The 16472-nt window shown below is 44.1% G+C and overlaps 1 protein-coding gene across 20 annotated transcripts in view; it reads left to right on the top strand.

The window, feature by feature from the left end:
• The first annotated feature begins 2542 nt into the window (after window positions 1-2542).
• Window positions 2543-16472, top strand: part of LOC109548674 (zinc finger protein 525-like) — a 72669-nt gene continuing 58739 nt past the window's right edge. For 3 of the 20 annotated variants that reach the window (XR_012328239.1, XR_012328233.1, XR_012328230.1), the window contains exon 1: window positions 2627-3023. Coding sequence is in view for 4 of the 20 variants with exons in the window: in XM_073796714.1 (XP_073652815.1) it covers window positions 2957-3018 (62 nt within the window). In the remaining 16 variants the exon portion in view is untranslated. The other 17 variants (XM_073796714.1, XM_073796715.1, XR_004523192.2 and 14 more) reach the window with 13 other exon arrangements.

Below are 16472 nucleotides of genomic sequence, written 5' to 3'. Positions count from 1 at the left end.
AATAGCCAAGACATGGAAGCAACCTGAGTGTCCATCAACAGATGAATAGATTAAGAAATGGTATATATACACAATGGTATATTACTTCACCATAAAAAAGAATGAAATAGTGCCATTTGCAGCAACATGGATAGATCTAGAGATTATCATACTAAGTGAAGTCAGACACAGAAAGACAAATATATGATATCACTTATATGTGGAATCTAAAAAAATTGATATAAATGAACTTATTTACAACAGAAATAGACTCACAGACATAGAAAACAAACTTATGGTTACCACAGGGGAAAGGGGGGGTGGGGGGAATAAATTAGGAGTTTGGGATTAATATATACACACTACTATATGTAATATAGATAAACAACAAGGACCTACTGCATAGCACAGGGAAGTATATTCAGTATCTTGTAATAACCTATAATGAAAAAGAATCTGAAAAAAGTATATATTATATATATACTTTAGGATATATATAATATATAAATATTATATGTTATATGTGTGAATCACATATAACACTTATAATCACATATAACACTGAATCACTTTGTTGTACACCTGAAACTAACAACATTGTAAATTAACTATACTTCAATTTTTAAAAATGGTTAAAAAAAAGAGATAACAATTGGTGCAGAACAGACTGGGTCTGACAACCTTGGGAGATAATGGGTCGCACCTAGTGGAAGTTCGTAACTTAAATACTTACTTAGGACCTTATTAATGATAATAGCTATAGTACTTGTATTCTGCCTATTTTACAAGATTATTGTTTCTTGCATTACCAAATGTGTGACCGAGCCTCCGATAAAAATAATAGTGACTATGTGACTTGAAACAGTTGACCAAATATAGTCCTATAAGATCAATGATTGTAATAGTGTAACTCTAGATATGGGAAGAAGCAACAAGAGGGAACCTGGACCATAACAGACTAGTAAGATAGGCGGTCCAGAGGCTTTTGTCTACTGTTAACAGGGCTTAGTCCAGTTACAGCACATCAAGGAGCCCATCCACGAAATCCTCACCTGACCTGGGAATGAGCATTCTTAGCACCGTGGGACAAATTGGTCACGAAATGCCTCCCAAAACTTGGTTGAAATTAAGACCGAAAGGGAAGGGGTTGTAAAATAGAGAATGTTGCTCACCATCCAGTTCTACAAGAAACAAGACATTAGCCACCGCAGTCACTGAACTACAGCCACCCTGACAGGAATTCAGGGCGAAGATCAGCATGAGGCACTCTCTTCTCTGCTCCGGGAAAACTGGCAGAACTGGCCCACAGATAGATATTTTTAGGAGACAATTTTATGAACCCAGTTTCTTGCATCTTCCCATAGTTAAAAAAGCACTGGGGCTTCCCTGGTGGCGCAGTGGTTGAGAGTCCGCCTGCCGATGCAGGGGACACGGGTTTGTGCCCCGGTCCGGGAAGATCCCACATGCCGCGGAGCGGCTGGGCCCGTGAGCCATGGCCGCTGAGCCTGCGCGTCCGGAGCCTGTGCTCCGCAACGGGAGAGGCCACAACAGTGAGAGGCCCGCGTACCGCAAAAAAAAAAAAAAAAAAAAAGCAATAAAACCATTAACTAAGACAGCTGTTCCTCACCAATAGCAGTAACCTTCCAATACGTGTGCTTGTATTGCACTGTATCTCTTCCCCAAAATCACATATATACTGGCCTTCACCCGTACCTCTTCTGAGCAGTCCTCAGAGCTCTCGGAGAGACTGTCTCCCAGGTTATGATCCTCAGATTGGCTTAAATAAAATATTCCATTTCTACCTTAGATTGACTATTTTTTTTTTTGTCGACAAATTTATACAGTTCATAAAAAACTTTTGCTCTTTTTTAAAGCAAAGATTAGGGACCTAAATTGTCACTGCTTAGCCCTCCACTCCTCACATCCAGGTCTTGTCCCCATCAGAGCCTCTGGAACTGAACACAGTTAAATTTGGCCTCCTGGGTGAATGGAGACTAGAAACAAAATGCTGTTCACAGCGTTTTAGTATTAAAGAGCCCATTCTACCCAGGGAGAGGTTTGTGTAATCCCTACAGAGAGAACTCCAGTTGCTGTTTATTTAAACTGCTTAAATTAATTCTAACTGCAGGAAATGTTCCTGGCTCCAAACATCACCCCACATCAATCCCTCACTGAGATCCCAGTTCTCTCAGTTCAGGACGGGCGTTCAACCCTCTGGCAGAAATAGGTTCTGACTTAAACCGTTTTCAGCTTATTAAAAAGAAAATATCTTAATTTCCAAAATAAGTGGCCCACACAACTGTAAGCTTTTACTGTAAAACTATTAAAGACAATAACTTAAACTAAGCTGGAAGCAATGCTACCTCACACGACACAAAGATCCTCAAGCATGTCTAAACTTTGAAAAGAGCTTGGGAGGGAAACTAAGAGACGCGCAGACCACGCCCCTAGCCGGCACGCGCCCCTCCCTCTCGCAGTCGCTGCGCAGGCCTGGGCTCCTCACGCCCCGCCCCTTGTTGCTGGTGCTCCGCTCAGGTCCCGGCCGTAGCCCGGATGCGCACGCGCAGTTTCTTTCAGACCGGGAAGCGAATAGTGCGGAGCGAAGGTCACACTGGGAGCCGTGAGTTAACATTGTTTTTCTAGCTTTAACCTGCGCCTCGCAGTCCCTTCTCCGGACAGACACTGAAAATGAGCAGTTTCGAGGCAGGGGGAACTACCCCTCCCTCCCCATCACCAGCCCCGCAGCCCGGCGTTCCCTGAACGGGGCTCGGCTCCCTCTTCGCCCCGCCCCTCGAAGGATGGCGCCCAGCTCCGCCCCCGGAAGCCCCGCCGGAGACTCTGCGCGCGCAGCTTATTATGGACCGGGAAGCGGACAGTGCGGACTGGAGCTTGCACTGCCCAGCGTGTTTCTTGTTTGTAGTGTAAATCTGTGCTGCGCGGTCCCGCTGACTCCACCCTCAGGGTCTTGGGAGTCACTATGGACCTTAACTCCCAGCAGCTGGCCCTCCGACCCGGTAAATCCAGACATCGCCGTTACAGGTCGGGTATGTTTTCCTTTGGGTTTGAAATCGTTCTGAGGCGGGTCCTGGTGCCCTTGGCTTTTCTACTTTCGGTCCAGGTAGACACCTCTATTCGTGACATTTTCCTGCTTTAAATCCTTTACTACCTCCGCCTTCCCCTATAAAGTCCTCTTCCGCGAGGTGGATTCGCGCCCCCCAGCCTCGCTCCTCGGCCCCTGGAGGGCAGCGCCGGCCGCCCCGCTCCCGGACAGGCCGCGTCCTCTCCCGGTTCTGGGGTTCTGCAGGGCCCGCCCCTCTCCTGAGGCCCCCCTCCCTCCCTCCCTCCCTCCCAGCGCCCCTGTCCTCGCGTCTCCTCAGGCCGGTCCTTCTGCTTCCCAGGCCTCCCCTTCCTAGTCAGCCCTTCCCCTCACCCCGTGTAGGGGGAGGTGACCTGGGCCAGCCGTGTGACACCACCTCCATTGGAAAATGGTCCCTTTCTGTGCGCGGGCATCTTATTCAGTCGCCATCACCGTAAATATGGGGGCGAGGGGAATCAGGAGAAGCTGAGACAGAGCGACTGAGAGAAATAGAAAAACTGAGAAGGAGAAAAGAATGGGGGAGAACCGATGGGATCATAGAGAGTGGCCGAGGACTTGTAAAGAGACGTAAAATGAAAGTGATTAAGCCTTGATTGTAGCAGGTGAATAAAATCAGAGAAATCAATTAAAAAGCCGGATCTCCAGGGACTGGAGAGCAACATAGAGAGAGGGGCTCTGGATCAGCGGTAGCGGGGGAGTAACAGTGATGAGGCCCTTCACACATGGAACTGGGGGAGAGAATAAAAGAGTTGGAACCTTGGCCTTCAGAGCAGCTTGGTGCTGGGAGAGAAAGAGGACTAGTGACTAGAAGAGCAGAGGAAGAGAGAGAGAGAGAGCGGGAAAGAAGCATCCCCACGGGGTGCTAGAGAGTTGGGAGGAAGGGAGTGTAACAGGGAGAGAAGTGAAACCACACACCTCAGATTGGGACTCGAACCCACTGTCTTTTAATTAACATCGCACACATGGTCTCAAGACTTAATGAAGCTCAGGTTCTTTACATCTCAGCGTAGAAGGAATTCAGCGAGTGGCAAAGTGATAGGTAAGAAGTAGATTACTGAAAGAGATACACACTCCATAGACGGAATGTAGGCCCTCAGAAGGCGGGAGGCCCTGGGATATGCACATTCCATAGACAGAATGCAGTGCGTCTCAGAAGGTGAGAGCGGCCCCAGACTATGGCGTGGTTAGTTTTTAGGGGCTGAGTAATTTCATAGTCTAAAGAGTGGGAGGATTATTCCAACTATTTCGAGGAGAGGCGGAGATTTCCAGGAATTGGGCAACTGCCCATTTCTGGGCCTTCTATAGTTGGCCTTAGAACTGTCATGGCGCCTGTGGGTGTGTCATTTAGCTAATGCATTACAGTGAGCCTATAACGAGGCTCAGAGTCTACTGGAAGTCGGGCCTGATCGGTTATAACCAGTTTTTGTCGTATTCTCAACAGCTGTGTCATTCTTCTAAAGGTTGCGCTCTGTCCCCTTCTGGCCTGTCTCAGAAAAGGTGTAACCGAGAGGGCAGAGAGGGAGGAGGTGGGGGAAGAAAGAAGCAGAAGTAATGGACATTGAGGGCAGTCTGGTTGGGCAGAAAGAGCAACAAGAGGGGAAACGGTTGCAGAGCAGGACAGGTGTGAGGGAAGAAATAGAGAGGAGGGAAGAAACAGGAGAGTGGAGGGGAACAAGAAGAGAGACAGAGAAAGAAATAGGGAGACAGAGAAACAGAATGAAATGGAAATACCTAGTGGTGCAGGTAGAGCGGGGAAACTGGGTCCAGATGGGTGGTGAGTTGTTTGGATGTGGATGATTAAGTTGTGATAATACTGATTTGTGTCTTTAGAATCTAATACATTTAAAATTTGTTTAAATTGGGGTTTCCGTGGTGGTCCAGTGGTTAAGACTCCGTGCTTCCACTGCGGGGGACACAGGTTCGATCCCTGGCTGGGGAACTAAGATCCTGCATGTGGCATGGTGCGGCCAAAAAAAAAAAAAAAAAAAAAAAAAAATTTTTTTTTTTTTGTTTAAATTTTGCAGATGAGGATGGGAATTGCAAAGCTGCTGTCTGCAAGGCTTGTGCATTTTGGAATTATTTGTATGCAAAGATAACATTTGCCCACCATGTTCAGCCAGGGGGCAGTGACTTGATTCACTCAGTTGTGAGTCACCCCCTTCCCTTTTCCTGATGTGGAGCAGAGGAGTAGGGAGAGGACAAGTGGGGCAAGAAATGATTGAATCTGTCACCGCATGGTACCTTTGTAAAGGAACAGTTGGAAGTGTTGTGTTTTTTGTGATGGATTTACATTTTCTTTATCATTTCTTGACACAGCTTGGAATAAATTTTAGTATGTACAATTTGAACTTTCCTGTAAATAATTCTTAACTTCTGGAATAAGCTTTGGTGACCTTCTGTAATCAACTCGTGTACTACTTTTCTAAATATGATATATTCTCAAGTTTTTTAAACTTTGACACCGGAATTTTTAGATTTATAAATAATTCACTGGCTTCCCTGGTGTCGCAGTTGTTAAGAATCCGCCTGCCAATGCAGGGGACATGGGTTCGATCCCCGGTCTGGGAAGATCCCACATGCCACGGAGCAACTAAGCCCTGTGCGCTACAACTACTAAGCCTGCGCTATAGAGCCCGCGAGCCACAACTACTGAAGCCAGCATGCCTAGAGCCTGTGCTCTGCAGCGAGAGAAGCCACCACAATGAGAAGCCCTTGCTCGCCGCAACTAGAGAAAGCCCGTGTGCAGCAACAAAGACCCAACGCAGCCAAAAATAAATAAATAAAAAAATTTTTTAAATTTCACAAAATATTTCTTTTTAAAATGTTTCAGGCTTATTCGAGGCCTGCCTGCTTTCTCCTCATTAAGTTATATATAGGAAATGTTCTTTGGTAACTAGTAAATAATTTGACTATTTTGATAAGGACTTGGAAAGATGTCACTGACCTTCTCTATTAAGTTAAAACTTAGTTTAACCAGTTAGCTTAATAATAATACATTGCCTTCCCTTTTATGTGATCTGTGAAAATCGTGAGCTGTGAGGTGACATGAAGATGTTTCCCTCAGGTCCCTCTTTTTTTTTTTTTTTTTTTTTGTGGTACGTGCGCCTCTCACTGTTGAGGCCTCTCCCGTTGCAGAGCACAGGCTCCGGATGCACAGGCTCAGTGGCCATGGCTCACGGGCCCAGCCGCTCCACGGCATGTGGGATCTTCCCGGACCGGGGCACGAACCCGCGTTCCCTACATCGGCAGGCGGACTCTCAACCACTGCGCCACCAGGTAAGCCCCCTCAGGTCCTTCTTAATTGTCACTGCAGTTGATGAAGGATGGGCTGGATTGACTTGGAATCTTCCAACAGAGCCCCTGTGTTCATGATGAAGAAGTTTGCTCAGAGCTTATTTCTAAGTTGACCCCTTGCTATGTTTTCCACAGCTATGTTTTTGCAATTCTGTATTTTTAAAGTATTTTACTCTGATTTTTCTGGAAAAGAAGAATTAAATTCTTGGTATCAGTGTGATCAGACCTTGAAAGAAGTTTCCTTTGCTCAGGAACATGAAAGATGGTCCCAGTGTTTTAAACGAGACAGGCGTTAGCAGAAATAATCTGATAATCCCAGCATCCCTGGCGTATCTGATTCTGATGTTTCCTCTGCCTCTTCCAACTGTAATTGCTGCCTTTGATGTGCCTTGTAATTTTTCTCGTGGTAGACATGATGCACTGGGTAAAAGCAGTTGCTGTAAATAGGCCTTTAGTAATGTGATGGTGGGGTGTGGGGGGACGGGAAGCGTTCAGAGTTCAATGAGTGGGTCTCAGTCTTTTAGTGAGCCTATAACTCTGCACTGTGAACTGCATATATAATTCTCATTCTCCCTTTTGTGGGACAGGATGACTAGTATGGTCTGCAGTTGGGTGTTTCCCTCCCAGCAAGTCAGTTAGGTTCAAAACCTCAGTAGGTAAGGCTATGGTTAAATAGTCTTACCTGTGGGCAGGCCTTTTTAAAAAGAACAGTATGCTCAGGTGTATTTCAAAATAGTTCCTTTTTCTCTGTCCCCGCTGGAAGCTCCAGAGTCTTTTTCTCCAGTATTTACTATGAGAACTTGGTTGAGCTCCTGCAGGTGAAACAGTTGCATGGAGAGACCCACCTATGACTGGGTCCCTTGGAGTTTTTACTTCTTGGACTTGTCTGCTCGGAACCTCCAGCAATTTGTTAATTACAGTTCAGGGTTTTTTTCTTGTTTTACTCTGGGACCAGGTTCTGGTGGAGTTTCAACTCATGAGTTTCCACTGCGGTAAGTTGTGATTCTTTTTGTCTGCCTCTCTGTCTCTCCAATTATCGGTTCAACTGAAAATTGTTGTTGGCTCTGTGACCTTACTTTTCTTAAAGTTGTTGATTTTTTGGTTCGTTCAGCCTTGTGGTTAGAACATAGTTGCAACTTCCAGTCTCCTTTCAAACAGATTCAAGACACATGGGAAAATTTTAATTTTTTTATATATCTAGGACGTTTAATAGATTGCTTTGTATTTTGTCTTTAGTATGGAATATTTAGTATTTCAAGAGGTAAAAATAGGGGCTTCCCTGGTGGCACAGTGATTGAGAGTCCGTCTGCCTATGCAGGGGACACGGGTTCGTGCCCTGGTCCGGGAAGATCCCACATGCCGCGGAGCCTGCGCGTCTGAAGTCTGTGCTCAGCAACAGGAGAGGCCACAGTGGTGAGAGGCCCGTGTACCTCAAAAAAAAAAAAAAAAAAGGTAAAGATGATAATGTGGTTTATCCTTGTTATAAAGGACTGAGGTTTCTCCATTAAAAACTTATATGTGCTTTCATATAAATTTTTCAGCCTATGTGAATTATATGTTGTATTTAAAATATTTTAAATAATATTTCATTTTACCAGACTTAAGGTTTTATTCATTAAGTATTTTCATGGACCTATTCTGAGCAGAAACTGTTACTAGTGCTGGTTAAAATACAGTTTGAAGACAAATTGGCATGTCTTCATGGAGTTGCCAGGGAGTTTTTTATTTAAATAATATTTTTTTATTTGTAAAATTTCCATTTTGTCCTTCTTATAAAATTTTGTATTTCTTTAAAATTTCTACCTTTTTAATTTTTTTCACGTATGTTTCTTTGCCACATAGAGCATGGTTTTATAATAGCTGCTTTTAAAATCTTTATCTGATAACTTTATCATCTGAGTCATCCCAGAATCACTGTCTCTCAGTTGCCTTTTCCCTTGAGAATGACTCCTATATTCCTCAGTTTTGGTATGTTAACTGTTGTTTTATTATTTCATGGATGTTGTGAGTTGTGTAGACTCTGGGCTTTGCTATAATCCTCTGAAGAATGTTGATGGTTTGTTTCTGTAGGAGATCGAGTTTATTTTGTTCAGACTGCCAGTTGTGTTTAACCTTTTGTTGCAGTGGCTCAAGTCTCAGTTGTTGTCTCAAAACCTTGGTCATGCTGATTTGGCCTGTCTCCTTTGAACCTGTTAAGTTCAGGGGTTAGGCTGAGATTTTGCAAGTGGTTAAATGTCAGCTGAGTGCTCAAAATTGTTGCTATGCTGATTTGGGTTTGTGCAAAGCACGTGTGGTTCACATGTTAGGCTGGGAGTATTATGGGCTTCTGCACAGAAATGCTGGTGCCTCTTTTCAAGCTTCCTCTCCTCTAGGATTTTCTTCCCATACTCTGGTCTAACCAACTGACTTTGTTCCGTCGTTCCCTGGCCAGAAATATCCAAATTTTCTGTCAGAGCTTTAGCCGCTCGTGCTACGTGCCACTGTGCAAGTGGTGTCTACCCTTGGTGCAAAACCATGCGGCTGGGCTGCTTCTCCAGCTATTGGCTCATTCCCATCACCTCTCTGCTCTTGTTTACCTTCCAGAGTCCTCATAGTGTTTGTTTTCTTTTGTAATGTATCCAAATTTACTATTGTAATTAGTGAGGGGGATGGGTGCTAGGGGCTTTGATCTCATAGGCAGTATTTTATTAAATACATATTTCCCTTAACAGTGAGACATTAAAGGAGTTGCCACCCACATTTTGAAAAGTAGTATGTTTGTAGCATTTCTGAAGGTGTCTGATGAGTCCCTGAACGGTATAGGCTTCTGAACCAGTGTTGGATTCAGCACTAAACTGAACCCACATGGTAATTAATTGGCACCAATTAGGTAAGCCTGCTTTATGGCTGCCCAGCTGCTTGGCAAGAAAATAAGATTGGGAAATCAACTTTCATCTTTGCTATTTAAAATCAGCCATATCCATTATTTTTGAATTTGAGCATCTGATCTCTCTTCTGAAAATAGAACGAACACATCTGTCTTAGTAAGCTGGTAGGTTTAAACAACAAAAAGGTTTCTGATAAACATTTAAAAACAAATCCTGTTGCTGCTACAGCTCTATCAGGTACTCACATGCAACTCACTTTTTTTTTTTTTTTTCCGGTACGCGGGCCTCTCACTGCTGTGGCCTCTCCCGTTGCGGAGCACAGGCTCCGGACGCGCAGGCTCAGCGGCCATGGCTCACGGGCCCAGCCGCTCCGCGGCATGTGGGATCTTCCCAGACCAGGGCACGAACCCGAGTCCCCTGCATCATCAGGCGGACTCTCAACCACTGCGCCACCAGGGAAGCCCGCAACTCACTTTTAAACTGGAAAATAATTTCACTCAAATTATACACACTTTTATGCTTTAGTAGCTTGTTGCTAAGAGGGGACGAAAGATAATAGTTATCTATTAGTTGAGTGCTTAATCTTTATGTGGTAACTGCCACGGTCAAATCCAAATTAATGATTAGATTTCCAAAGAAAATGTTTTTATTTTCTTGCTGATGGCAGTCAGTCTGGCATCCTATATATGAACCCTGTTGTTAAACATTTTGAACCAGGAAAATATTTTAAAACACACAGCAGTAGAACTTACTATTGATTGAATTATTCATATATATTCCCAAGATGAAGATGGGGAGAAAATCATGGCATCAATAAATACAGGATACAGTTCTATTTTAGTCGTCCTCTGAAGATCATCCTGCAAGTCTGTAACAATTCTCTTATTAATTCTCTCTTTATTTGTATGTTATATCCCTTGTGTTAGGTAAGTGGATGTGTAATTGATTTTAATTTAATGTTATAACACCACATTGACTTCTCTATTTTTCTAATTCTGAGAACTTTGTTATAGTTTCTTGAAGCTCATGGTCTGAAATTGAATACATTGTGTATAAAAGTTTTTTATAATTGTTAGAATCAAAATGGCGTTTGCCATTTTATTACCTAGAATATAATGATGAAATAGAGAAATTGTTTTTCCTATGAAAATGACACTATTTTCATAAAAGAAACTTCAAAAATAGATTTAATAGTTACATATAAAAGCAAATTGAGAGTAAGATGTTTCTAACTTTTGACCTTTTGATGAATTCTTTTCTTCCAAAAATATCGCTGTTGATTATTTCATAAAGAAATTAAATAGTATTAAGAGGAAAGTATTTTCATGTAGAAAAATAACTAGGTCTCTAGGCTCCTGTATGAGGTTGCTAGGGCTGCTGCAACAAAGTTCCACAAACTGAGTCTCTCAAACAACAGAAATGTATTGCATTACAGTTGAGGAGACGAGAAATCGGAGATGAGGGTGTCAGCCTGGTTGGTCGCTTCTGAGGTCTGCGAGGGACACTCTATGTTACTTGCCTCTCTCCTAGCTTCTGGTGGTTTCCTGACGGTCACTGTCATTCCTTGGCATAGTTATTTTTCTGCCTAAGAAGAATCTTCATCTTCATATGGCATTTTCCCTGTGTGTGTCTCTGTGTCCAAATTTCCTTTTCTTACAAGGATAACAGTCATATTGGATTAGCATACTCACTAATGACCTCATTTAAACTTGATCATCTCTATGAAGACCTGTCTCCAATAAGGTCACATTCTGAGGTACTAGGAGTTTGGACTCCAGCATATCTTTTCTGAGGAGAAGCAGTTCAACCCATAATAGCGTCCAGAATCGGGAAGTGATTGGAGCTGGAGATTTACTTATTAACCATTCCCTTGCTTTGGCATGTTTATGTAATTTCCAAGAATATAACAACCCACTTCTGTTTCTTCCTTTCTATTCAATTCCTGCCTGTTTTAGGGAGAAGAAATACACTGATGAAAATTTAATAAAGCAAATTATTTAATTCTGTAAGGGCTTATTTCAGTATAACAATAACTCACTCATTTTCTCTTTCATTCACATAAATATTTTTGAGTACTCTGGGAAAACAGACTTTCATTTTATTAGGAAGAATTCAGAGGGTTCTGCCCTCTTGTGGGTTGAGTGTCTCTGGACTTGTGCAAATTAAGAAGTTGTCTAAGAATTAAAAAAAAAAGCAAGCTGGAATTTTCTAATTGTTGCACTTCTCCAAAAAAATGTCCCTTTCATTATTGTGATTAAATAAATAAATAAATGGGACAGGTGATAAGGACAAACTGTGCCCACTGGCCCTTCAGGTGACCTTTTCAGAATTCAGTTCCACCTGGTCTGTTCTGTAAACTCAGACCTTCTCAGAAATGTCTCCCCTCTAGGCCTCAAGGAGATGAGATGAGATGACAGACTAGACCAGAAATTCTTGGTCTGAGCAACAGTGACCCCTGAAAAGATTGGCCAAGTTGGGTGTGTGTCCGTGTGTGGCGGTTCTTGGAAAGAGTGTGCAGTTGTAATTAGAATTTTTTAAATGGGTCCCAGCCCTCCCAGGATGAAAAACAAAAGTGTTAGGATGGAGGCCGGAAGCTAGGCTCCGAGTCAGAGAGCCCATAGTCAGTCACCCTTCTCTGCATTAAGTGTAAACCTAAAGGGATTTTATGTCGGTCCTGGCACTCAGACCTCCAATGGCCTCCATTTGTCTTCAGGACAAAATCCCGACTCCTCCCTGTGGCTGCTCAGCCCTGTGTCATCAGGGCCCTGCCAGTATCCCCAGCCTCATCCTGGGAGCTTTTCTCATGGTTCACTGTGCCCCAGTCATACTCACCTGTTCTCTGTTTCCAAACACCAACACCTTTTCTGTGTCAGATCTTAGTTCCTGTTCTTACCTTTGGCCTTGAAGTCACCATGGCTCAGGCCCCTTGTGCTCCTTCAGGTCTAGGCTCAGGGAGGTCTCCCCATCCCCTGCTGACAATCTCCGTCAGGTTACCCAGGTTTTACTGCCTCTGTATCAATTGTCATTAACAGAAACGCCCTTCTCCATTGATTATTTTGAGTCTTTCCCGTTTTCCCTCCATTGAAGTGCACACAGCGTTCCTCTTTTTCCCAGGATGACTGCAGTACATCACTTTGAGAACGTGTTTAGATGCTAGGACTGTGGGTTGGGCTGAGTAATCCTCAGGGCAGACCAAGGGACTTGGACAAGTGATGATGATGGTTTGCATATTTGTTCTGGAAATTTGAACTTTTTAAAAAATTATTTTCCATCATGGTTTATCATAGGATATTGAGTACAGTTCCCTGTGCTATACAGTAGGACCTTATTGTTTATCCATTCTATATATAAAAGCTTACCTCTGCTAACCCCAACCTCCCACTCCATCCCTCCGCTAATCCCCTCCACCTTGGCAACTGCAAGTCTGTTCTCTATGTCCATGAGTCTGCTTCTGTTTTTGTAGATAGGTTCATTTGTGTCATGTTTTAGATTCCACATATAAGTGATATCATATGGTATTTATCTTTGTCTTTCTGATTTACTTCACTTTGTATGATAATGTCTAGTTGCAACCATGTTGCTGCAGATGGCATTATTGTGTTCTTTTTTATGGCTGAGTAGTATTCCATTGTATATATGTACCACATCTTCTTTATCCATTCATCTGTCGGTGGACATTTAGGTTGTTTCCATGTCTTGGCTATAGTGAATAGTGCTGCTGTGAACATAGAGGTGCACGTATCTTTTTGAATTATAGTTTTGTCTGGATATATGCCCAGGGGTGGGATTGCTGGATCATATGGTAATTCTTTTTGGAAATTTCAACTTTAATTATCCGCTGTGGCTGCTTATTACTCAAAATAAGAACAAAACGATTTAGAGAACCCTAGTAAGCACTTTAGACTGGTACCCGCAGGCAGTGTGCTGAGGTGTCCTCACGTGCAGTCCGCTGTGTCATTGATCCACTATAGTTCTCAGGCCTTCCAGGCTCTAAACATCCAGGGACCAGTTGCCACCTTGACAAGAGGTTTTTGCCTTCCAGCAGTTCATCTGTTCAGAGTCGGGGATACCGATTTCACTGTGTTAAAGGCAGGCAGAAAGTCAGGAACGTAAGGGGGCGTGAAGGAGGCCCCTCGTAGAGAGCTAGGGTATCTTGCAGTTAGCTGTGCGTGGGGAGATCAGGACACAGTGAGACCTGGGGACCCTCTCTCTTGGAGACTTCCTCACTGAACTCAGTAGCCTTTGTAACTGGACTCCATATCATCCCCAGTTGCTGGCAAGTTTTCCCAGGAGGGCCAACTTCTTGATATTCATACAGAATACCTAGCGTCCTTTGGGTGGCAGCATTCCTACTGTGATGTCTGTGCCCAGAAGCCTCTGTGCCTTTTAGCCCTATTTGCTCAGCCGTGCCCTTAGGAGAGGTAGTAAAATGGGGGAAGTGGAGGGGTCTGCAGGAGGGATATGGCAGCAGGTGTGGTCAAACAGAAGAGCCCAGTGCATGCTGCGTGCTCCTGTTCTTTGTGGGATCAGTGGGTGTGCAGAATGTTGGGAAGGCATGTCTCAGTTCTGGCTGGAGCATCTGCAAGTGGGTTTATGGGTGGTTGTGGGCTGCATGGAATGGTTTGGGGTGCCCTGGTGTCAACTCAGGTTGCCTGGGACACGTGCTGAAACGGCTTTGCATGTACTAGTTTTAATTGGGTAAGTCATGATCACAGCTGAGGAGGAATGTAAGGCGTGGAAATAGGCAGAGGGAAATAAATATCGTGCAGTGATGGTAGAACCAAGGCCTGAGCTGAGCCCACAGGGAGCTGTGGGTGCAGGAGGATGGGTGCCTTAGTCCCGAGGTGCTGGATCTAGAGGGTGCCCCCCAGCATCCACTCCACACGCTGACTTTTGTTGGGATTTTTGGAGGGCAAGCGTCATCATCATGCAACCCATGGAGTAATATAGGGAAAGTCTCAGAAATCATTTTCTGGGTTACTTTTGGTATTTTTGAGTATTTTGGGTTGCAAGTGAAGAAACTTTTAGATGTACTTTGAAAGATACAAAAGAGAAGTTGGAGTGTTTCCTTGGAAGATGTATGTTCTCATTGAGGCATGTGCATCGTTGGAGACATCTTGCTTTTATTATTAGATTTGGAGATGACATTGTTTGGGCTAGGGGCACTGTGAATTAAAGTATTAGTGTCCTGGGACTTCCCTGGTTCCAAGGCACAATGGTTCAGAATCCGCCTGCCAATGCAGGGGACACGGGTCGAGCCCTGGTCCAGGAAGATCCCACGTGCTGCAGAGCAACTAAGCCCGTGCGCCACAACTACTGCGCCTGAGTGCCACAACTACTGAAGCCCGCGCACCTAGAGCCCGTGCTCCACAACAAGAGAAGCCACCGCAATGAGAAGCCTGTGCATCGCAGTAAAGAGTAGCCCCCGGGGCTTCCCTGGTGGCGCAGTGGTTGAGAATCTGCCTGCCGATGCAGGGGGACACGGGTTCGTGCCCCAGTCCAGGAAGATCCCACCTGCCGCGGAGCGGCTGGGCCCGTGAGCCATGGCCGCTGAGCCTGCGCGTCCGGAGCCTGTGCTCCGCAACGGGAAAGGCCACAACAGTGAGAGGCCCGTCTACCACAAAAAACAAACAAACAAAAAACCCCGCTCTCTGCAACTAGAGAAAGCCTGCGGGCAGCAACGAAGACCCAACACAGCCAAAAATAAATTAATTAATTAAAAAAAATAATGCTTTATATTAAAATATAGTGTCTTGGGTCTAGAGGGTCCTTAGGTGTCTTCATATATATTATTCCAGCATGAATGCACGAGTTATTAGAGGTTGGAATGTTTTCTGGTATTTTATAGCAGGATAGGAGGGGGATATTATCAGGTACATGGAGAGTGTGTTGGACCTCATGAGAATTTTAAGTTTGAGTCCAGAAGGGAAATTATGAGTACTAAGCTTCAAATGGCAGAAGGTTTTCGTTAGGGAGGTCTTGTTATGTATGGGTCTATGGGCACAACTTAACAGGAGACAAAGTCCTGTGATGTAGGGAAAGATTTTTACAAGAATCAGAGGGCAGGAACACCACAGTGATGTGCAGTCCAGAGGCTCATCCTTGGGAAGCTGTATGAGACTTTCTTGTTGCCAGGCCAGTGCTGGTTACTCTATTATCCTCTCCCTTTCTGTCCCAAAACATGCAGACACACACGCACGCACGCACAATACAGAGAACAGGGAACCCTTGTGCACTGATGGTGGGAATGTAAATGGTACGACTATCATGGAAAACAATGTGGAGGTTCCTCAGTAAATTAAAAAAAGAACAGGCACACAATCTATCAGAGACTGTTCCGGCTCGATAGCTAATTAAACAAAACTGCTATTCTGAGGGAAATACCTGCACTCCTGTGGGCAGTACTGCATCATTCGCCACAGCCAGGGTGTGGAAAGAACCGAAATGTCTGTTGACGAAAGAATGGATAAGGAAAGTGTGTGTGTGTGTGTGTGTGTGTACGCACAAATGTTATTCAGCCATAAAAATGAAGGATTTTGCCATTTATTACAAAATAAATGAACCTAGAGAACACGCTAGTGAAATAAGCCTCACAGAGAAAGATATTCTTTGTGGAAACTAGAATTGTCAAGCTCGTAGAAACAGAATAGCAAGGTGGTTTTGTTACCAGGAGCTGGGTGGTGGGGAAGATGGGGAGATGTTGGTCGTAGGGTACAAACTCGTAGGTATAAAATGAATAAGTTCTGGGGATCTAATATACATCACGCTGACTATAGTTATCCACACTGTGCTTCTATATACTTGAAATTTGCTGAGGGAGTATCACTTAAGTGTTCTCACTACGCAGACACAAAACGGTAATTGTGAGTTGATGGAAGTGTGAATTACTTGATTGTGATAATTATTTCACAGTGTATACATCTGTCAAATAATCACATTGTACACCTTATATGTGCACCATTTTTATTCGTCAGTTACACCTCTATTAAGCTGGAAAAGGAAAAGAAGGTGTGTTGGGCTTTCCTCTGAGTGGTGCTTAACCCAGGCTTCCCATTAGATCAGTGAGGCATTTTGCATATACATGTTTTGTGCCCCCGACCAAAGATTCCCCTTTAAATAGCTGCGGTGAGGCCCAGCCTCAGTAATATTTAAGGTGCCCCAGATGGCTCTAATCTGGATCCCTCACTGAGTATCGTGACTCTGGGTCCCCCCGTTCCTGAGGGCTGAGATCTGGG

The sequence above is a fragment of the Tursiops truncatus genome, chromosome 19 (assembly GCF_011762595.2).
Source record: "Tursiops truncatus isolate mTurTru1 chromosome 19, mTurTru1.mat.Y, whole genome shotgun sequence".
NCBI classification, from domain to species: domain Eukaryota; kingdom Metazoa; phylum Chordata; class Mammalia; order Artiodactyla; family Delphinidae; genus Tursiops; species Tursiops truncatus.
This window is presented reverse-complemented; position numbering and strand designations above follow the sequence as displayed.